Source organism: Rhinolophus hipposideros (genome assembly GCF_964194185.1).
Source record: "Rhinolophus hipposideros genome assembly, chromosome: 11".
NCBI classification, from domain to species: Eukaryota; Metazoa; Chordata; class Mammalia; order Chiroptera; family Rhinolophidae; genus Rhinolophus; species Rhinolophus hipposideros.
In genome coordinates, this window is record NC_138057.1 from 18,381,801 (window position 1) to 18,405,766 (window position 23,966).

Below are 23,966 nucleotides of genomic sequence, written 5' to 3' on the forward strand. Positions count from 1 at the left end.
TGACGATCTGCTCCATCCCTCATATTTTGCCCGTTTTGTATATGCTATCTTATATTTTCCCAATCATTTCCATATTCATCTACGTTGGTAGCATATGTATTTTTTCTTTTTAATCAACAAGAACCACTAGCTCAGTGTTTTCTGCACAAGAATAACTAAAATGTCATTCAGTCACTCTCTGGTGAAGGGGCCAGAACTCTCACGGGTCTTGTCTTCCACGCATCTTATAAATTTATGGTGAGAATTAACTGAGCAACCTATGTGAACCATCTGGAGGCATATTAAATATAATTATTTTTATAATTCTTATTAGAATTAGTTTTGTTGATCACATTTTAGGCTCTCAGAAATAATTGCCACGGGGTAATTTCATTTTGTGTATTGTATAATCAAAGTACTGGAGGACAGACAAGACTTTGGATTCCCCCGGGAGGAGTTTGGTGACAACCAGTTGCAGAAGGCTCAAGCCATCTCTATCATCCATGAGATGACCCAGCAGACCTTCGACCTCTTCAGAATGGAGGGCTCGTTTGCTGCTTGGGACAAAACCCTCCTAGTCAAATTCTGCGCTAGGTTTTATCAGCAGCTGAATGACCTGGAAGCCTGCGTGACGCAGGAGGTGGGTGTGCAAGGGCCTCACCTGGTGAATGAGGACTCCGTTCTGGCCCTGAGGAAATACTTCCAGAGAATCACCCTCTATTTGCCTGGGAGATTGTCAGAGCAGAAGTCATGAGGTCCTTCTCTTTACCAACGAACTTGTAGGAAAGATTAAGGAATAAGGAATGACACCTGGTTCAACACGGAGATGATTCTCATTGACTAATAATATCACGTTTCCTGCTGTTTGGCATGTCAAAGACTGTCTTTTGTCTTGTTTCTGCTGTATCGTGACATGAGTGTAATCAATTTGTCAAAAGTTTTCAGGTATTATGTAACATCGTGTTCAACTTTACAGGCACTCATCACTTATAGATGCCCATGCTGATGATCTGTCTATCTATTTTAATATTTATTTATTTATAAAATTTTGTATATAGTATCTCATACACGCACCGTTAACATTGTGGTGATGCAATAAAAAAATGTTCTTTGTATTTAGTTCTTATATTTGTGATATTTTTTAATTAAAATTTTATCATAGTAAACTTCTTGTATCAGTTTATTTTAAAAAGAAACACCAAGCCTCATTGTGCAATTTGGTTTAAAGAATGGATCGCACAATTCATTTACATATCATATTACATTCAAATTTTAGGTAACTATTGAGGTTTTCTAAGCCAGGTTGTGTGTTACCCTCATGATACAGAGGTGAACATAATGAATAAGGTTCCTGCTCTCTTGTATCTTTGATTTTTGTGGGGAAAGAACCTAAAAGCAATGATCAAAATTAATATAAGTTATGGTATCGAGAAGAAGAAAAAACAAATGAATTCTCTCACCAGCAGATAGAGTGAAGAATGCCAGCAAATAAAAATAAAAGCAGTAGATATTCTGTACAGTTGACTGGTAGACATCTAAGTGCAAGTACCCATTGTTAGTTGGATATGTGAGTTTGCAATTTACATGGAATGCTATGACTGGAGGTTCATATGTGGCAAGGGAAAGCCAGAAATGTAGGTGGTCATGTGGGGAGACAGTGCAGAGTGAGAAAAAGACTTCACCTTGATTCTGAGGCCCTTCAATGGGAAGGGAGAGAAGAGCTCCAAAAGAAACTGAGGGAGATTGGCCATACATTCAAAGGGAAACGAGAGAAAGAAGGTAAGAGAGTATTTAAGAAAATAAATGTGCTTAGATGAAAATCAGTGGATTCATAAAAGATGTGGATTGAAACTGCCCACTACATCTGGAAAATAAATGACATTGATAACCATATTAAAATAGATAGAAGTGTAAATAAGTGAAGTCAGTGACTCTGAAGTGGAGAAGGAAATATTGTGGGATCTGGAAAAGAATGTGGGTTAGTTTTTCTGTGAATAGCTTTCCCTTTTATACAGTATATTTCTTTTTCTGGATGATTTCATGTAATCAATGTACTAGTAATTCATATTATTTTGTTTAATATTGTTTTTATTTAAATCTGAGTTATTTAATTACCTACAATGATAATTTACAGTGTCTTGGTAATACTACTTTGTAAATAAGTTAGCTGCTCAGTTTTTGTGAACTTGTTAGGCAGGAATAGATAACTAATTCAATTTTTCATCAAAATAGCTGAATACTACTGATACTATAATGCACCCTGCAATCATTGGCTTTATTAATTAAGTTGCTTAACTTACATCATTGTGACATTGGCTTACTACAGCAGCTTTATAACACATCTGATTTCCTGGTAGAGCTAGACGTGATAAGGATTTTTTAATATGACCTTTGGTAATTTTTCCTAATTTTATGAATATCACAGTTGCATGTGAATCCCAAAATAACCAAATTATCAAGGACATAAACTAATAGACTTTCTTAAAAACTGAAAGTTGGGGCTCAAGATGGAGAGAAGAGCGGGTCTCGGGAGGAGCTGCCTGACCCCCCCTCCCCCATCCCACCCCCCCACCCCGGGGTCTGAGCGCCCACCCACCGCTGCTGCCGGACTTCCCGGATTCTCCAGGGGTTCGGCTCTGTGTGCCCCGTGAACACCTTGGGGAGCCCAGGACCTGAGACTTAGGAGGGAATGCTGGCTCGGTTTTGAGTGACTTGGGGAGAGTGAAGAAACCCCAAAACGGAGGCTTTCTTTACCAGGATCTACGGCACCAGTGGTCTGGACAACAGACCTGTGTTCGGAGAGACGTTGGCCAAGGATCCAATCATCAATTTAATTGTTGGCAGCTTAACTTCCTTATTGATTTTAGTAAGGCTGATCAGTGCTGTTGTTTTCGCTCAACTACCTCCAAAACCGTTGAATATATTTTTTGCCGTCTGCATCTCTTTGAGTAGTATTACTGTCTGCATACTTACCTACTGGTATCGACAAGGAGACTTAGAACCGAAATTTAGAAATCTAACATACTATATTTTATTTTCTAACATCATGTTATGTGTATGTGCGAACCTGTACTTCCATGATGTGGGAAAGTGAGACTGCCAAAGAGAAAATACTTACCAGGTCTCTTCAAAGCTATAAGGACGGTGAATAAGAGCTGAGTAAGGTCTGCTGAAGGATCTCCTGCACAAATCTGACACATGATTTTCATGTTACTTGTAAATCTAAATTCCCTCTTGCAGGGGATATGTATTAGAGATCACTTTGCTTTTTCTTTAAGGAGCTGATGTTGCACTTCAACATTCCAGCCCTCAGACAGCACAAGTAATTTTCACTTTTGAAATTAAAAATTTTTATAATGTAACTGCATGGCGAAAGGCTATGTAACAAATAATCTTACATTTTAAGACAAATATTCTTTTATTTCTGTTAAACTGAATATACAGTTGATTCCCTAGGCAACCAACTTTTGCTTATAACTACAATTTAATATCACATTAACGAAACAGAGACAGTGAAAAGACAACTTTGATTGTGAAAGTCTAATTACAATAATAAATAAAATAATTTATACAAGGTTAAAAAAAAGAAAGTTGGAAAGTGAACCACACAATCTCTTTCTCAGTACTTAACAAAAAAAGGTCAAAATCAGCTGGAAATATAAAATGGAGCAAGAGAGAGTTGAATGTAATTCAGGAGTATAAAAGATTTAACAATTATAGCAGAAATCCAGAATACAAAATTTACAAAATCACCTTAACTCACAATAAAGAAATTTTCATTGAAATTCCATTCTGCCTGGATATATGTGTAACCTTGAGTAACCCACTTTGTCTTTATAAGCCTCAGTTTTGCCATAAATAAAATTAGTTCAAAATATTTATATGTTTTTGTGAATATTAAATGCACTCATGCATTTTAAGACAATTATTTAGCATCCTATCTTCCATAGAGAAAGAATTTAAAGGATGGTAGGTATTTTCCTGTTTTTTTGTTTTGTTTTGTTTTATTTTTCCCAGACAGCTATATATAAGAATATAAATGCTGTCTGTTTCCATAAAACTCTTAGGACCTGTATCCTACCTTTCAGTAACTGACCTCCAAAGGAGGCAGCCGAAAAAAAACAAATTCTGTCATGAATTCTGGAGAAGGCTAGAAAACGATCATTCCTCATTTTAAAGAAGTGTCTTCTTTTTACAGTGATGAAATGGTGGCTTGTACTAATATGTGAGAGAGGGAAATAAATATCTAGCTAAACGACAGAGCAGCAGGATAGTTAATGGCTCCAGCATCTGGCACATTCCAGGATACACTCCCATAGCACAACACTTTCCTTCCTCTCCAGGATAGAAAAGCCCCACAGCCCTTTGTCATGCACTCTTTACCTCTCAGCACATTCAAACCACTGCTTTCTGTTCCATTGTGGTTTCAGCTTAAAGGGTTCCCTAAAGAGCGGAACATTACAAGTGAAAAGCAAAAGTGCATCACATTTCCAGGTTTTGCAGAAACATCTGCATGAGAGGCTTTCCTTAATGTGTTGAGTGTGATGCGATAGTAGCTGTAGCTAGAAGAAAACAGAAAGTGGATCCAGCCTGTGGGTGGGCAAAGGAAACTCCTCTCAGGAGAAACAGCTCCCTGGTGACCAAGTAGAACAAGTGCAAAAACCAAGACTGGGGGGCAGGCTTCTGATCCTACCTGGGACATCCCCAGGAAGTGGTAGGCAGATCCTACCACTTCCTGGGGATGTCCCTTCATGCTGTCATGAGCCTGCCTGTTGCCTTACCCTGTGTCTATTACAAAGAGAAAGAGTGTGAGTGTCTGGTTCCAGGCTGGCTGGACGGTTTGGACTGGGCAGTTAAAGAGACAGAGAAAGATGTGTTCCCTGCCTACAACCTACTGTGCAGAGCAGAGCCTCCCTATGAACCACCCCTTCCACACACTACAGGACTCTGGGGGCAGGTAGAGCTGCCAATCCGGGAATGGAACTCAGTGCTAATCAGGAAAATCTCACAAAACACTGATTAAACAACTCTCCATAGTACTATATTAGTTTCACAGATTTATTCCAAATATCAGACTTCAAATATTATTAAACAGTGAAATTTCTCATTGTCACCTTGAATAATGATCTTGACATCTCTTTTGATTAGTAGTAAAATCTCTGTATAGGTAGCAAAATGGAGAAGCCTGATATAAGCTAAAGATTGTGAATGAATAGTGTCATTGTTACGTGAGAGCTAGTGACATTTTATTTATTCAAATGTATCAATTTTGGTATAAGTTGAGAGGAATTTCTATCATCAGCACAATATCTTCACTGAGGTATTTCACCAGGAAGTACGTGTGATTGCTAAGGTAGCAGGGAGCGCCTGCCAAAGTGGAGGGGTCAGCCATCTTTTACTGAGGTAACACGCTCAACATTTGGATTTGCTGCTCTCAAACTTGTGGTTGGCCAGGACCTTAGTTGAATCTTAATAGATTTTTATCCTCCCCTCTGGAGGATGGGAGGATGGAAAATTTTAAGAGATGCACAATGCTTGGCAACATCTGGCTTCCCACAGTATTTGTCAGGGTTTTCCAGAAAGAGGACCAACAGGTTGGATACCCTAGGAAGACATGCATTTCCAGACCAACGGCAGTCTGTTGGCAGAATTCCTTCTTATCCTGGGAGGTCAGACTTTTTTATTAAGACCTTCAACTGATTGGATGGGGGCCACCCACAGTATGGAGGGGAATCTGCTTTCCTCAAAGTCTACTAATGTAAATGTTAAATACCTATAATTTCATGTTAAGCACGCCTTCACAGAAACATCTAGAATAATGTTTAAATAAATATATGGGAATCGTGGCCTACTTAAATTGACACATAAAATTAACTATCACATGGCTCCTCCCTAATTGATATCCTAACACTTTTCAAATATTATTCTTTTTTCGTTCTTTGATGGCCACTTATGTATTTTATACATCCTTATTTTGTTGGTTTATGCGTGAGGAAATCCTGAGATCAGGCTCCATTCAGTGACCTTGTCAGGAAAATCTCTGTAGTTATGTCCTGTTTTGTATAATGAAGTTAGCAATTTGTATATATTTAAAAGAATGACCATTTCTTTTGTAAGTTAGCTATTCTCAGGAGCGACAATGGTACCCCTGGCTTTCTCTCTTTTTAAAAACTAATCTTCCTGTCAATTTTTCATTCCATCAAGATTTTATTCTTGCCTATGGAATGAGATGAGATTTGACATTGATTTCTTCTTAGATTGCCAACTAATCATCCTAGAAGTACTTATTGAAAACTTCTTTCCACAACAGGCTTCTTTCTGTTCTATGCAAAAGAGTCTGATCCTCACCTATTTCTTCAGAGCTACAAAGAGGCTCTGTCCTGGAAAGATCCCACCCCAATATTTGACTCAGCCCACTTCCTTAGCTGTTGTATCTTGGAGAGGGAGAATTCCCCCAGCTGCAGGCAGGGCACACCCTCTTTGGACAATGGGCAGCTACCTGCACAGAAATGGTCAGAACATCTTTCTCACCTCTAGGCTTCAGCTGGCAGCATCTTCTGAATCATCACTCTTTTGCTGTCCTTTCAGGCCACCTGGCACTTAGAGCCTGCCAGTGTGGGTATGCAGAAGCTAGGAACTGGGGAACTATCTAGCTTTTGGAAGGTGTATGAACACTTTCTTAAAAGTAAGTTGGCAGTTTTTCAAATTCATTCCCACTATCAGATCATGTCGCTTGACTTTATTATAATCAGGAGAAAATTCTCATTGTCACTTTGAGTAATGACTCCACTTGCTTCCCTTCCACCTTGACTCAGTAGTAAGAGAGCACAACTTAAAGAAAGGAGTGTCAGAGAGTATAATTGTTGCCAAACGACAGCCCGCCGAGTACCCATTTGGGTAGAAAGGAAAGGTATTAAGGGTATCCAAACTGTGAACGAACAAGTTCATCAGGAAGTGGGTATGAATTGCTCAGGTAGCAGGGGTCTCTCAAATCTTTGCTTCAGTTTATAGACTCAATCTCTAGGTTGCTCCTCTCCAACTGATGGGTTAAAGGGCTCTAATTTCCATGTTAAACGATGTTTGTCCTTGCTTTTCTTCATTCCTCCACCTCTTGTTGGGGGCCTTGCAGGAACAGGACTAGAACGACACTGTTTGGATTCACCTGGCTCTGACTTTGTGATTGCCTTACACCTTTCAAATGTTGGTACTTATGATTCTTTCCACTCTTTGGTTGCTGATTATTTTTCTTTTGCTGAAACTTTACCCTTTTTTGTTGCTTTTTCTTTGTACTTTAGGTGTGTAAAAGTTTATGATTTGGTTTCATACTGTCACCGTGCCGTGAAAATCTCTATAGCCCTGTCCTGTTTCACATCCCAGACCCACTAAATATTTGAAAGTGCTGCAGGAACAAGCTGCAGGGCTGGAATACTGGGGAAGGGAGAGTGAGCGCTGCGCAGCCCACAGCCTGGGCACAGTTCGGGAAGCTCAGGTGGTCTTTACACCCCCAGGAATGAGAAGGGACGCCCAGTGCCAAGGATGGGGTGTGGTGATCACCGGAAGCCCTGGAGGTGATCCAGCCTCCAAAGCTAGATTGTGAACACGGCCCCGCCTCCACCGTCCCTTCCAGCTGATTTCTGCGCTGCAGCGTTCAAGGTCCCCTAATGTCCAGTCGCGCACAGAAACGCAGGAAAGACACGGAGCTCGGCCCACCCATCTACACCCACGACTTGGGAAAGAATCCAGGCAATCATTCGGGCATCTGGTAGGCAGTTCCACCTCTGATTCCACCACGAGGACGCTGCACCACGCGGGACTCACATTTGCTCCCAAAACCACAGTGCACGTGTAGAAACGTGAAGGAGTTGAAAGTCAGCAGCAGCTCCAGCTCGTGGAAGGAGAGCAGAGACGTTTAAAGCGTGGACTGCAGCAGGGAGGTCCTCAGGAGGAGGAACAATCCAATGGAATGGGCAGCACTGAGTCAGCTGTTTCTCCGGGTCATTCCAGTTCAGAGGGGAGAAGAGCACAGAGTTCTCCCACGGAGACATGGCCAACAGCAGGGTCCCCAGCACCCTTTGCTCTGATAGCACAGCAGCGTGCTGAGCATGGGAAGGGACGCGCGTTACTCCAGTGCCAGCTGCAAACTTCTGTTTCACTTGACAGAAAAATCTACTCCCTTATAACTATTTAAAAGGAATTTTGTCTACTTTTCCTTAGAATGTGAAGTCAGACAGTCCAGTTGACTCAACGGGTTGACTCACACCCGTTGGCATACAAAAGACACCAAATCTTTGGCATTTGAAGTGAAGCAGGAAATCCTTTATCACTTCACCTTCCCTGCTCTTCTGATTTCAGGCCATGGCCTCTCCATGGTTCACAAATCCCATGCCCGTTTCTGTCCATCAATTCTTTAATAGACCCTTCTAGACAAGTCATTATTTCAAATCTTCTTAAGGCTTTGACCTTGAAAATTCGGTACCTTCAGAAAAATGTATCCCTCTAGATTTATATTTCTCTCAAACAGATTCATAAATGAGTGTAATTCAAACAGGGTTATTGAGAAGATTGAGTTAATCTCAAAGTTTTTAGAACAGGGGCCAGTCTACAGTTAGCTGTGATAACTTTCGGTGTTATCATTTAAAATACCATCATCATTATTGTTATTCAGATTAAGAGCTGAATCTTTTCTTAATTCCCTCTCTCTTAATTCTAGATTTCTCAAGTCAACCTTTTAATTTCCTGAGTGAATTCCTTAGGCAGATAAAGTACTCAGGCTAGGGTTCATATCCACAATCCTGCCCGAGAGGGTTAGTGAAGTTCAGGGGGTCAGTCCCTTGAGAGTTGGTTGGTGTGATTCCTCCTTTCTCTCCTCAGAATTCATCACATGTGGCCTCAACTGAAGAAAAATGAAGTGGCTGGTCTTGCAACCCGAAGGCTGGTCAATGACCCAGGAGGTACCGTTCTGTGAGCCTCTGGCAGAGCAACCATGTCCTGATTCTGTGTCATTCAACACTGGCTTCCCTCCTTCCGCTGCCACAGATCAGGTCCCAACTTGGCTACCCTGAATTTTGCAAACTTACACTTCTTCATTTTGTCACCCAAAGAGTCACTTCCCTTCTTGCACTTTTATGACATTCAGAATTATATTTGTTTTATTTTTGCCCACAAGCAACTGTCGAGTTTTCCTTTCTGGGCAAGTTGAAATGAGAAACAAAAAATCTGAAGTCTTTAACATTATAGAGAAACACAGTGAAGCCCTTTGCACTTCTTTAACTTTCCTTTGTTTATATTACCCACAGGATGAAACAGAAATTATGCCAGGGGAGCGAGACAGACTACACCCTGTAAACCGCTCTGCAAAAAAAAAAAATAAGACATTAAGATTCTTGTTATTGTTGTCTTTTGAATTTAAAATGAAATAGCACGAATAAGTAAAGGAAAGAAAGCTTTGTCTCCCTGACATAATAGCCTGGGCTCATTGCCCTCCTCACATGAGACAGAGAAAGATGAACAAAAAGCCCAAGAGAAACATGCAGACTGAATGAACAATTGAAGTTCACTAGTTTCTGGCCATAAGTTTCTACTGAGAGATGTCATCATCCGATCTCCTGTGCCCAGCTCACAAATTTTGAACATAATGAGTGTCCAATAATTGAAGTAGAAGAATCGAACACTAAAAGTCGTACTGAAAATATAAAAATTATTTGCCTCCTAAGGGTGAAATAATTACAATTGGATAACTGTTTGTTCCACTTACTTAGAAAAAATAAACTTTGGTATCAGCACTGAGAGATGGTTTTACTCCTGATACCTGGGGACATGGGTCAGGCAGGAGGTTACCGGTGAGAACCATGGTCCTCAATACACATCCAGTGGGAAGGGTCAGGAACCTAGAAAATTCATTATTTTGCCAACAAAGACACAATCTCTCCACAGCAGGGGAATCCTAAAATCCTCAGGATGTGGTCAGCCTGCCCTTAGGGAGTGAGTCCAGAGAGTTTGGGTTAGGGACACTGTCACTTCAGAGGGAAAGGGTTTCTAGAGGTGATACCTCCCTTGTGAGTGAGGTGCTGCTGGGAAAATAAAATTATCTTGGTAGTAGGATCGCCAACCTACATGCACCAGAAAGATCCAAGATTCCTGCTGCAAGTATTGGCACGACCTGAGGAGCCCTATGGACCCTTTACAAAATGGTGGAAAGAAAGGGCAATGTCTCTGTTAGTCATGACCTTGTGGCCCCAGGGAAGCACAACCACATAGACCTGCATGAATGTGTTCTAGCAGGAAGAGAAACATCCCAGAAACTTACTCACTAATGATCACTAGCCTCAGCTGTGAAGAAAATAGAAAACAAATCCCAGTCCTTGGTGCTGAAGAGCTTATTTCCTATACACAGTGTGGTAAGTACCTAACAAAATACACAAATCCAGGGGGCTGAGGGAGCCTGTCTCCCTCTGTAAATAAAGTGAGGAGGTAAAAATTTTGCCCAGATTCAAGGCCATATTTTGTTTCTAATGCTGAGAAAGCAGTATTTATATATTAAAAATGTACATGAGTATGTGCATGTAATCGAGTAGTATATGCCTACATACAGTTCTGACTTTTGGACCAAAGTTTTTCTCATTTGATTGATAAATATCCATTTTGATTGGTACATTTGAAGTTTACTGGGAAACTTAAATTTCCATTGCAAAATTAATAGTGTTGACTGATATCTTCTTAGACCACATGGAGAAGACATGAATGAAAACAAAAAAGGCAAGTGAAAGTGCAGGAAAATGTTTAGAAAATGAAAATGATTGTGTTCCCTATTTAATGGCCATGCTCAGAAAGAATGTCATCAGAGGACCTAGAGGCCAAGGTTCATCCGACGCTCAGCTGAGCCAGGCCAGCAGCAGCACCCACATTTCTCCATGGCCCTCATGCTCTCTCTCCTTTCGGCCCTGGTGGTGTTCAGCCATGGCCCCGGTGGGTCTCTGGGCTGCAACCTGACTCTGAACCATGCTCTGGTCAGCAATGAGAACCTTGTGCTCCTGGAACAAATGAGGAGAATCTCTCCTTCCCTGTGTCTGGATGACAGAAAAGACTTCGGATTCCCCCAGCAGGCAGTGAATGGCAGCCAGGTCCAGAAGACTCAGGCCACCTCTGTCCTTTACGAGATGCTCGGGCAGACCTCCAGAGTCTTCCTCACAGAGCCGTCCTCTGCTGCCTGGAACACGACCCTGCTGGACAAGCTCCTCACTGGACTCCATCGGCAGCTGGAAGACCTGGAACCCTGTTTGGTGCAGGAGGTGGGACAGGCAGACTCTGCCGCTGGGAAGGACCCGACACTGGCCGTGAAGAGGTACTTCATGGGCATCCGTCTCTACCTGAAACAGAAGAAATACAGTGACTGTGCCTGGGAGGTTGTCAGAGAGGAAATCCTGAGCTCCTTCTCTTCATCAGCAAGCTTGCAAGAAGGGTTAGGGAAGAAGGATGGAGACCCGGGCTCACCTTGAAATGGTTCTCCCCGTGACTGAGCCACGTCATCCTGCACATGTGTGTGTGGTCATTTCAAAGGGCTCTTCTTTCTGCTTCAGTCACAGAATTGATTGTATTTAATTCAGCAAATATTTTGTCAGAGCATTAAGTTACACTGTGTTAAAAAATTCAGCTCCAGTGTCATCAGCCCCAAAGAGGTGACTGTGTTATGCCTGTTTGTTTATTTATTTATTTATTCCAGTTCTTCTAGTATCTATCGTATTTATATTTAAAATCACATGTAATTACATATACATGTTTACATTGTATTATAATTTTAAAGCCACGTTTACTTTTCTATGTTATTAACTTTGCAATTTGTTTTATTTATTAAATTCTCATCAACGAAAACTTCTTGAATTTATTTATTATGAAATCAAAATCCAAACCCTGGTATTGAAAAAGATATTGAGAAATGAGTTGGAAAACTTATTTGCTCATTGACTGCATTCAGATTACATGTGTAAGTTGAGTCTCTTAATGACATATTGTGTAATTCCAGTCACAAAATACAGGCGAGCAAAGTAAATCCAGTTCCTGTTGTGTTGTAACTGTTTCTTACAGAAAAGGAGACAGAACAGCGGTACTAATGATTCTTTTATTTCAATTATATTAAACGCTGTAGAGAGAAGGAAAGGACAATGATGTTCTCACACGAGAAGTTTAGTTACAAATGAGTCTGGAAAGCATAAATAATACAGGTGCCCTTTCTAAGGTGCCTGGGAGACATTTACATGCAGAAGTCTTATTGGCAGTAGGGAATATGGGTCTAGAAATGCCATGGGGAGGTATGAATTTGGGATTCCTTACTGCATATCTGGTAATGAGGGCATCAGAATGCATGCGGTCACTTATCGAGTGGACAATGAGACGATGACCTAAACCTAGTCTTGCAGACCCTCAGCATTTAAGAATTGGGCAGAAGAGAGTCTGCAAAGGACAGTGAGGAAGAGGGGCAGTGAAGCTAGAAGGATAAATAGGGAAGAGTGGGGGGACACGCTGCTAAGGGAAGGAGTGTGTTTGAAAGACTGAGTGGTACTTGTAGGGCAGGTGCAAAAAAACTATCCCGGTGGGCCTGAAAACAGACACCATTGGTGCTTCAGGATGATCTGCTGTAGTAGAATTAATGGGACAGAAACCAGGTGGGAGTAGGTTGACAAGGAAACACAAGAACGAGAATTAGATACTGTGTATAGAAAATTAGCTTCCTAAGCTTGTTTGTGAAGTGGAGGAGTGAAGTAGATGGTACCTGGAGGAGAATGGGGGTTAACATGCCCGAGCACATTTTCGTTCATGTTTTCTGAGAGTAATTTTCAAAGAATAGATGAATTGGCACAAAACATACGAACATTTACAATGGCTGACTTATTTGACTTAAACTATGCCTTCTTAGGTATTTGATTTAATATATTGCTTATTTGGTTAAAAAATAATTTATCATTGTTCTAATTAATATCACTTTGTAGCGAATTTCAGTGGTAACCCATTTGCTTGCTAATTGCAGTTCTTTTCTTGTTTCCAACAAATTTTACAGTCAAGATTCATTTTATTTTTTCTGTTACTTCATTTATTCCAGTTTTTTTTGTTAGTTGTTTACAGATCCCTTTCTTATGAATCCATTTTTACATTACATTTGCTATTCCATTGGCAGTTTTAAAAATCTATGGTGTGAGATGATAATCTAAATTGCTTCCTGTTAAAGAGTGCCAAATTTCCTAGAATGTTATGTTGATTGTTAATTCTTTCCTTATTAACAAATCTAGATTTAGATTTCCTTCTAAATCGAATTAATTCTGATAATATAACTATTTTTGAGATTGTTTGCTTTATTAAAGCGATTACTAAACTTTAATCATTATCATTATTACAGTCGTTTTACTACAGATACTTCTAAACTTATTTATAGGTGAAGTAGCTAAGAACAATTGGGTGCGGAAGAATTCCTTTCTATTTTTAGTATTATTGCTTGCATTATGTCGTGTTTAACTTTAGAATTGTTCTGAGGTGAGAGCACTGGTTTCATGCAAATCATAAACACTTGTGGAACCCCAAGTTGTTATTTATTACAAATAATGGGACATCTAATAAAAATGAATGAAACTGAATTAGACAACTTTTCTCCCAAAACCTAAGCTAAAGAACAATTTGTAAGTAATGTGCAGGAAACATCACATTAGCCAAAACAAAAAACAATCCATGGAGCAAGGGGGAGTTTAGTGATTGTACAAATTCAAATTTTAAAAATGTTGACAGAAAGCTATAATAGGAGACTTAAGATGTCATCCATACCTCACAATATAGGATTTGGCATTGATTTTCCCATTGGGCCAGCTGGTATACATATATATATGCATAATTTTACCTTTTGTTCATTTTGTTATATTGTTATATTTAATGTGATAACTTCTAGGTAGTTCTCTACTTTCACCTTGACCTGAAAATCTCTGTAGTCATGCCATGTTTAATATCTAGAAGTTATTAATGTGTATGTTCTAAAGTATTGGAGAACGGAGAAGTGAGGCTGGCAAAACAGAGCTGGGAATGAATGAGCTGCCGCTGTTCTGAGCTGCTGGCCCGCCTTGCACAGGACCTGCCCAGGCTCTGGGCTGTAGCTGCCTGCCACACATGTGGTCACCTTGGGGAGAGAATGAGGGGAGATAGGGTCATGGCTATGGTGACCATGAGCTTATGCAGGGGATCTCAGTGTAGTTTCACTGAGAGGCAGCTGATTTTGGGGGGCTGCAGGAGCAGCCCAAATGAGCAGTTTGTACATGGCCATGCCTGGACCCTCCCCACCTGCCATGCCCTCTGCTGAGGTGAAGGCACTCCTGTTCAGCCAGGTACGGAAGTGCAGTAAATAGAGGTAGCTCAGCACCAACACTGCCCCTATGTGTATACCACACAAGCTGGTAGAGAATCCAGGAGCTTATTGTGCAGGTGTTTACGTGCTTTTAAGTTCTGATTCTACTAGGAGACAGCACCAGTCTCGTGATGCTCCTTTGCTCAATAAAGTATCTCGAGCTATGAAAAATTTGTGAGTGCCAGCAGCAGCTCAAGAATTTGAAATGCAAGAAACTGGGCAAATTCTAGTACACCGGGGCTCTTGATTGCAGATTAAATAGAAGATGTCAAGTTTGTTACATTTAAGTTACAAATGTGTTGATTGCCCTGCTGTATTTATGGTTCTCTACCTCCAGGTACATTTTGAGGCAAGTTGCAGGTTGGCTGGCTATTGGAGAAGGCAATCAGAGCCTGAGATGGGAAATTCTATAAAGACTGAAAATAAACACTTGATGTAACACCACATGTATATACCACCCAAGTTCAGTTTTTAGAAAACGCTGATGGCCAAACTTAGAAAGAAACATCCCCAGGATGACAAAACTGGTTTGTAACAGGTATAAGGAAAGTGATGACCAAATTAATTGTGCTGTAAAATGTCTTTCATAAGGGCATGGAGACTGTTATCACTGGGACAAATGGCAGTTGGGGAGAAAAAATTTATTATTTATTTATTAAGACTGTCCTGGGGGAAAGGATGCTCAGATTCTTAGCAATCTCTCTGGTTCTTGTTGGTAGTAATATTCCCAGAATTGGTAAAAGCTCTGGAGTCAGAAGGTCTGGGTTTGATTTGAGTCCATGACCTTGGAAAAGTTATTTAATCTCTCTGTGGCTTCGTTTCCTTTCCTTTCAAATAAGTACAATGAAAGAAGCTAAATCAGCCTGTTTTGTTAACAGATGCAAAGATGGGAGAAATTGAGATTAAAAGACCATAAAGAAAGAGAACTGCACATATTAACACATTAATTTTCAAAGTCTGTCCAGGAAAAATTCATAAGATGCAAATCACATGAGGATAAAAGAACTTATAACATATAATAGAGTATGAACATTTTCAATAGAGAAAAGAGCTCAAAAAAGTTTAATAATCCAATGAAAATCTGGGCAGAAGAATATAAAGAGGTAATTTACAGAAGCAGGCATAACCGAGTAGATATTGTACATGTGCCAAATAATCAGCCTCCCTTGTGATCACGGATTTTGCAAAGAAATGGAATTTCAAATGAAAAAGCTAGTAAACAACAACAAAAGGATTGCTTGGTGATAGTTGGGTAAGAGTGCACACTTGTACAGAGTTGGTAGAAGTGTAAAAATTTCAAACATTATTGGTGATTAGCTTAGCAACATCTATCAAAAATTCTAAACCATCATACCCAACAAATATAAGAGTAGGCATCGATCTTACAGAAATACTAAATGAATCCCACTGAGTAGTAATATCACGCTTCCTCGTGTTCTGTCATTTCAAGGACTCTCATTTCTGCTATAATCATGACCTGAAGTCAATCAAATTTGTCAAATGTTTCAAGAGTATTAGCTAATATTGTGTTTCACTCTGAGGACAGTAGTCTCAGACAGATGCCCATGCTGATAGTCTATTTATCTATGTAAATATTTATTTATTAAACTATTTATAAGGTTTAAATTATTTTTGTTCAGATAAATATTATGTGCACCTTTACATTGTGGTTAATATAGCAAAGTACTTATATCCTTTATATTTAACCAATTTATTATTTTGCTTTGTTCATTGAATTTTTACTATGGAAATCATCTTGTATTTATTATTGAAAAAAGAAATGCCAAACCTAAATGTGCAACCTGATTTAAGAGTGGGTGGTACAATTTATTTACCCATTATTATTATTATACCTGTGTTATAAGCAAAAATAGTCTTCCTCTAAGCCAGAGTTTACATTGCCCTCTGGATATGGCAGTGAACCTAACAAATGCAGTTTCTGTTTTCTTGTGTCTTTGGTTTTTGTAGGGAAAGTAATATAAACACAATAATCAATTGATTTTAATTGAATATTAATTACTTAAAAAATTAATACTTGTTACTGTTAGAAATTAATATTAGTTAGGTTTAATGCTAAAATGAGAAGAAGGAAACTGGAGGGCCTTACACTGGTCATCAAGAGGTACTTCCAGGTATTCCATCTCTACCTGAAAGAGAAGAAATAGAGTAAATGTGCCTCTAGGAAGTTGTCAGAATGGAAATTCTCTAATCATTCTCTTCATCATCAAATTTGCAAAAAAGATGAAGGAAGGGAACCTGGAAATGATTCTTTAATTAATACAGTTATTGAAATGATTGTCTTTATCTAACAGATTAAGTCACATTGCCCACATGTTGTCATTTTAAGAACTCTTATTTCTGCTTTAGTCACAGGATGCAGTGATTTAAATTGTTCAAAATTGTTAAAATTGTCTTCTGTTAAGATGAATATCTCTAGGGGCATCGTCATTCCTTAAGAGATAGCTATACTGATGTTGTGTACATACTCATATATTGGGGAACTTCTGGTTTCTCGTTCAACACGTAACAATCTTGGAAGTTGTCATTCCCGACTTCACAACAACAACAACAAAAGCAGAATGAATTGAAAAATAACAACTCAGCCTAGATCCATCAAGAACTGAGGTTCCTGAGCACTGCCCTGATAACTGGACAGGAAGAAGAATGCAGAGAATCACAGCTGAGCTGGAACAAAAGCGTGGCAGGAACCAGTATTGGTAGGAACATTTAATCTGTAATTGTAGGACTGTTGGAGATTCTGTGGATGAGTTTGAAAGTGAAAAACTCCTAGGACCCAGATTTAGAGGAATCCCACATTTTTGTTGAGTTTTACCTCCAAGGAACCCCTTCAGGTTCTCACTTTGAGGATCAATGAAATATCTCCTGGCTTTTCCAGCAGAGGAGGGGAAAAAGTAATCATTCAGGAACGTTCTGTTTTGAACATTCTGTTCTCCTTAACAGAGACTTGCCCACAAAGGAAACTATTTTAACAGAGCCTCTCCCACCTGGGGGAAGGGAAATGTCTAACTCCAACCCCCTCCAGACTTCCTGTCTCACCTAATAAGGTGGTAAAAAAAAAAAAAAGAGAGAGAAAGAAAGAAAAAGAAAAAGGCCGAGAAGCACTTGTGAAGCCCATATCCCAGAAATACAGTCTCACTAAATGACTGAGAGTAATCTATAAGATTATAGAACACCTCCCCTCCCCCATACCTACCACCACATCAATAGGGTTCCTATATAATAACAGGGGATTGCAACTAAATAGAGCTGCAAGAATCAGACTTTATTTAAGAAGGAGTCTCTAGAGAAACCCAAAGACTACAGGGTTTGAGAAAAAAGCAAGGCCACAAGAGGAAATTTTAGACTCTGACACCAGTAGCAACAGCAAACAGTAAACACAACCCAACTTTTAGCGAGGCATATGCAAAACTTCACATGAAAAACCAATGGACTTCATTTCCATTTACCCAGTGCATCATGGTCAGCTTTCAACAAAATCTTTCAAGGTATTCTCAAAGGTAAAAAGCACAGTTTGAAGAGACAGAACAAGCACCAGAACTAGACTCAGTTATGGAAGAGATTTTGAAATTATCAGATCAGGGATTTACTAACTGTAATTAATATGCCAAAGGCTCTAATGTATTCATTTATCTACTGTATCTACATCATACTGTGTATTTAAAATAGTTCTGTTCATATAGTATCAAGCTCATCTTCATATATTCAAGTATAACAAAAAAATGTTTACCTTTATCTTTTATCAAAGATTTTCTTGTTTATGAAAATTTCCCCCAGAGACACTGTGGATTTGTTTATTCTTGAAAAAGGAAATAACCTGAAATTGGAACTCATATTGAAAAATGGAGGATGAATTCAACTCACTCATTCCTTTTCCACAGTCAGTTATGTTTTAAAACTGTATATTTCTATGCCAGATTATGTGATAATTCTGAGGATATAGAGATGAAAAAAGCAAATGCAAAACTTATTCTCTTAGAGCTTTAACTTGGAAGAGAAAGAGATATAAAAACAGTAATCATTCTTAACGAATTTCAATTATGTTTCATGTGCCAATGAGAGGTAAAAGACAAGGAATTCTCACCAGCAGCTTGAATGAATGATGTGTTGAAGAAAGAGTGTCCAGCCTATAGAAAAGTTTTATAAGAGTTTATCTGAGCCAAAGTTTTGAGGACGTGCCTGGAAGCCAAATCGCAACCAATTTGAAAATGCTCTGGAAAATGGAAGTTTTGCAGTTCCTTAGATGCATCTAGAATCAAAGGAAAAAAACATAAGGAAGGTTATATGAAATCTATTGGTGGTAGATTAAAGAGGTGGGAGAAAGCAAAGTGTGGAAATCTCTAGGATTGGATAAAAAGCAAAATGGAGAAACACAGACGTCTTTTACATTGGTGGGTACAGGCTAGTTCATAATTAACATTTACAGTACATAAACCTGGTATGTGGGGAACACGATAACAGTTAGGCGTCCTGTGGTCTTGTGATCTGGTGCCTGCAGTTGTGCCTTTGAAGGGCCTGGAAAAGAAAAACACTCTCACGTTTCAAAGGTATGTTATCCTGGATGCATAAGAACAATGGACAGGGCTCACTTAAGGTAAAGATTGTCCTTTTCTAACCAAGGAAGCTATAGGACTGGCATGTGACTACCTGCTACCACCTGCCCAGTTAGGAATTTATGACCAGACCATCCTGTGCGGTTACTTTTGGTCACTGAGCTTGTCAGGTCTTCCATATGACCCACCTGAGCTTGTCAGTTTTATTACATAACCCCTTTTTTTATCCACAGATGTCAAGAAGGAAAAGAAAGAAGACACACTCTGTAAAGTGTCTGTGAAACATCTAAAGACAGAATTCCACTGGTACATGCATATGTAGATCTGGGATCTCCGATAATGTACATCCTGGAGATATTAATTTGTACTTGAACTCTACAAGCCAGGAGGGAGTGGAACCAAATATTCAAACTATTGAAAGAGAGAAATTATGAGCCAAGAATAACATATCCAGCAAAGATATCCTTTAGATATGAAGGAGGAATAAAGTCTTTTCCAGACATACAGAAGCTGAGGGAATTTTCTAACACACGACCTGCACTACAAGAAATACTAAAGGAAGTTATTCGACCACTATCAACAAGGACAATTTGAGGCAACCAAACTACAAAAAGGGGGAGAGTAAAGGCCTGAACCGGAATATTGGAATGGAGAAAGTAAGTGTGCTGAAGAAAATGGAACACTCTAAATATCAAACTTTCTTTTACATAAACTTAATGATAATCACTGAAAAACAATCCAGAACTGAAATATATACTGTAATAAAAGAAGAAACAGAGGGGAAAATTATAGAATACTACCACACAAAAATAATAGACAACAACAAAAAGGCAAAGAAACAATGGAGACACAGTGTTACCAGACAACTAAGATAGAATGATAAGAAATCCTCATATATCAATAATCACCCTAAATGTAAATGGACTGAACTCACCAATAAAAAGGCACACAAAAAAATTGCACTTGTTTATTGCATTTTTGGAAATTGGGGTATGGTAATATATGTCATTACTTATGAGAAGGTGACCTACAGCTTAGGAAGATGTTCAAGTTTTTAGGTGAAAAGGAGAGCCTGCAAAAGGCACAGAGAGGGAGTAGCCAGAGCAATTAGGAGACAACGAAGGAAGAATGATCTTCAGAAAGTACTGAAAAAGAAAAGAGTTTGAGAATTTCACAAGATAAAAGTTATTATTTATAACATGTGATATAAGATTCTGCATCGAATTTAGATTCTGTCAGGACATATGTGTGATACTGAGGAATTCACTTAACTTCCTGAATCTCAGTGTTTTCAAATGTAAGGTAAGGTGGAGACAATCCTAGAGTCGTTGTAATTAAACAGACGGGAACATTTAAAAGCACTTAGCAGAGTATCTTCCACTGAGTGAGGGTTTACCACATTGTGGCTATTTTTTTCCCCATGTAGATCTGTAGGAGAATAGTGAATTCTCCCATCCCTCTCTCTGTAACTGACTGCAAAACCCTGACATTCTGAAAAACAGAATTGGGATAAAGTGGCTCATCAATTTTGTGTAATTATATACATAATAATATATACATACATATATACACATATACTATAAAATGTATATACTCTATATACCATTGTCGTGCAGGGTGGCCTGAGGGGTCTCTGGTCCCGCTCCCCACATAAGAACGCAGGACACGGTGAGGCCAAAAAGGAACACCCACAGAGCCATAGATAGGGGAGTCAAACCAATATATTCTCGCTGGCGGCTGGGCTGGAGACACAGGAAGCAGGATCTACATAATCTGCCTAACAGCAGCCACCATCTTCTTGCTAGGAACACCCACGGAGCCATAAGTAGGGGAGTCATATCACTATATTCTCACCGACGGCATCTGCCTCTCTACAATCCGCTCTTGCTAGCCACCATTTCTTTCTGCTAGTGTAGCCACAGCAGTTATATTAGTGGCCAATGGCTTACGGGTTACAGCTGACGGCCAACTAGCCACAGCTGATGGCCATCTGATCACAGTTAATGGCCATTTACTACCCGAGCCAGCACATTTCTATGTGAGGCCGAGAGCCTGGAAACCGCTTTTTGGGCCTTTGTCCCCACAACCATAAAATATACATTTTATTATATATGTGTGTGTATATATATATATATATCCATATCTGTGTATAGTATTCATTTGTTGATTCTGATACCTGGCACACTTCCCCCTTCCTATTCCTTCACTGGCATATCTTTTCCTTCCTCCCAAATGTAGAAATCCCCAGCGAGCTCTCCTCATTCACTCCTCATTAAACTGAAACTGTCCATTCATACAGCTGCTCCCTTTTCCATTAAGGTTTCTGGCTGTCAATTTCCCCTTAAGAGTACAAAGCCACCAATTGAAAGCAAAAGTTGAGTGAAATTTCTAGGTTTTTCAGAAACTCTCATGAGAGGCATTTCCCCCCTCCCTGTGAATATGTTTGAGAAGAGGGAATATCCCTGCTGCAATGATGTAACAGTAGCTGTAGAAAAAAGGAAATAGAAAATAGGACCCATTTTACTCCGTGGACTACTAAAAAAATTATACGGGAAGAGTGCCACCTACTGGCCAAGATGAACATAAACAGCGACAAGTCCAGAGACCTGGCTTCTCCTGTTCTATGGCATGTCCATCTTGCAGATTTATCTCAAGTTTTAAAAAAAGTTCTTTTTGACCACTGCGCTATACATCTGAAGCTGAAGTTGAATAATACTGAATGTCAACTAACTATAATTATATATATATGTATATATATATATATATAAAATTCACAGGATGTGGAGTACAGTATAGGGAATGGTACAGTCAATGGTATTGTAACAGCTATATAAGATGTCAGAGGGGTAGTAGATGGGGAGAGTTATTACTTTGTGAGGGGTGTAAATGTCTATTACTTTGTTTTGTACACCTGAAACTAATAAAAAAAAAGCTTCCTTCTTGGAAAGAAGGGACTCTAATATAAGAAAGAAGTTCTTTTCCTTATACTTTGTATATTTAAAAAATACTTTATTTTTTAGATCAGTTTTAGGTTCACAGCAAGTGAGAAGATAGAGCAATTTCCCACATACTACTTGCCCCTGTTTACGCATAGCTTTCCCCATTATCGACATCTGCCACCAGATTTAACATTTGTTTCAACTGAAAAACCAACATTTACACGTTATCATCACCCAGAGTCCATAGTTGACATTTAGGCTCACAGTTGGTGTGTATTTTATGAATTTGTATAAATGTATAGTGACATGTATCTATCATTGTATCACTGCCCTAAAAAATCCTCTATGCTCCACATGTTCGTCCATGTAACACGTGGCGACCATTGATCTTTTTACTGCTTCCATAGTTTTGCCATTTCCAGAATGTCATATAATTGGAATCAGATAGTTTGTCGCCTTTTCAGATTGGCTTCTTTCATTTAGCAATGTGAATTTGTTTCCTTCATATCTTTTATGTTCTGTGGGCAAATACTATGATTTGGCTCCACATGCTCACCTTACCATGAAAAATTTCGGTAGCCATATCCCAATCATATCCAGAGGTTATTGTTATATGTTCGAAAGTACTAGAGACCCAAGCAGGAAGGAGGGCTGGTGTGGAGAGATACTGAGGTGGCAGCAGAGGGGCACGATCCACAGGCTTGCCCAGCACAGGCAGGTCCCTGGGGTGCTAGGCCCTGACGCCGGTTCCCTTGCAGCTGTGACAGAGCATGGGTCTTCACACAGCTGGGTCTTGTGAGCACAAGGAGTGACAGCGTGAAGGTGGCCACACTTCCACCCTCTCCACCTGCAAAGCCCTTCTCGCTGAAGGTCAGGACTGCCCAGCCCAGCTCAGAAACAGTGAGTAGAGGGAACTCTGACCACTGTCTATGCTCAACGAGGTGGTAAGGATTCCAGGAGCTCCTCTGGGCCTGTTTAGCAGCGTGCACATTCTGATTCCACGAGGAGGTGGGTGCACCAGGAGGAGGGTTCTCGTATGCTCAAAGTAGGGTTTTCATATCACCCACTCCTGTTTTTCCGTGTTATTAACATCTTATACTTAGTAAGGGACATTTGTCACAATTACTGAACCTATATTGATAATTGTTGCATGGAGTCTACACTTTATTCAGGTTCTCTTAGGTTTTACCTCCTGTTCTTTTTCTCTTCCATGATCTCTACCAGAACCCCCCATTTCATGGAGTTGTCAAAAGTCCTTAATCTCCTCTGGGCTGGGGCAGTCCCTCAGAATTCCCTTGTTTTCCATGTCCTCAACAGTTGTGAGGAATGCTGGTCAGGTACGTCAGACGGTCCCACAATTGGGATTTGTCTGGTGTTATTCTGGTGATTATGGTGGGGTTATAGGTTTTTGAGAAGACTACTTATAAAGTGCCATTTTATTCACACTGTATTGAGGGTACATTCTGTTGACATGATGCCATGCAGGGTGTCAGGAGGGGTCTCTAAGTCCCGCTCCCCACATAAGAATGCAGGATATGGTGAGACCAAAAAGGAACACCCATGGAGCCATAAATGGGGGAGTCAGACCACTATAGTCTCGCTGGCGGTTGGGTTGGAGACACAGGAGACAGGAGCCACACGATCCACAGCCCACCATCCACTTATCTCTGCCAACCAACCTCACTGGCTAGCTGCAGTCCTCTCTGCAATCCGTAATCCACACTCCGCCACGCCACGCCACGCCACGACACCACCCTTTGCTAGCTTAGCTGCGGCAGTTATAACAGTGGCTAATGGCTAACCGGTAACAGCCGAGAGCCAACTAGTCACAGCTGATGACCATCTACTACCTGAGCCAGCACCTTCCTCTGTGAGGCCGAGAGCCTGGAAACTGCTCTCTGGGCTCTGTCCCCACACATGACTTGTCACAGCTGATGTTCAGCTCCATCACCTGGCTGTGGTTGTGAATTTTTTTCTTTTTTATACTGTGAAGTTCCCCTGTTCCCCTGTCCAAGCTGTGCTCCACGGGGAGAACCCATGGTTGGATTCAATGCTTGCTTCTAGATAAACCCCACAGACATGGCAGATCTTTAAGTAGCA

General features: G+C 40.0%; 2 protein-coding genes across 2 annotated transcripts; both read left to right on the forward strand.

Moving 5' to 3' along the window:
* Positions 1-487: 487 nt before the first annotated feature.
* On the forward strand, positions 488-3,073 carry LOC308505006 (transmembrane protein 243-like; the record flags this gene model as incomplete). Its single annotated transcript, XM_081066677.1, has 2 exons — positions 488-714; positions 2,737-3,073. 2 exons carry the CDS (start codon positions 488-490, stop codon positions 3,071-3,073), a joined length of 564 nt encoding a protein of 187 aa, XP_080922803.1.
* Positions 3,074-10,781: 7,708 nt separating this feature from the next.
* On the forward strand, positions 10,782-11,474 carry LOC308504900 (interferon omega-2-like; the record flags this gene model as incomplete). The annotated part of the gene is made up of 1 exon (XM_081066405.1): positions 10,782-11,474. Exon 1 carries the CDS (start codon positions 10,890-10,892, stop codon positions 11,472-11,474), a length of 585 nt encoding a protein of 194 aa, XP_080922531.1. The 5' UTR covers positions 10,782-10,889.
* Positions 11,475-23,966: the final 12,492 nt, after the last annotated feature.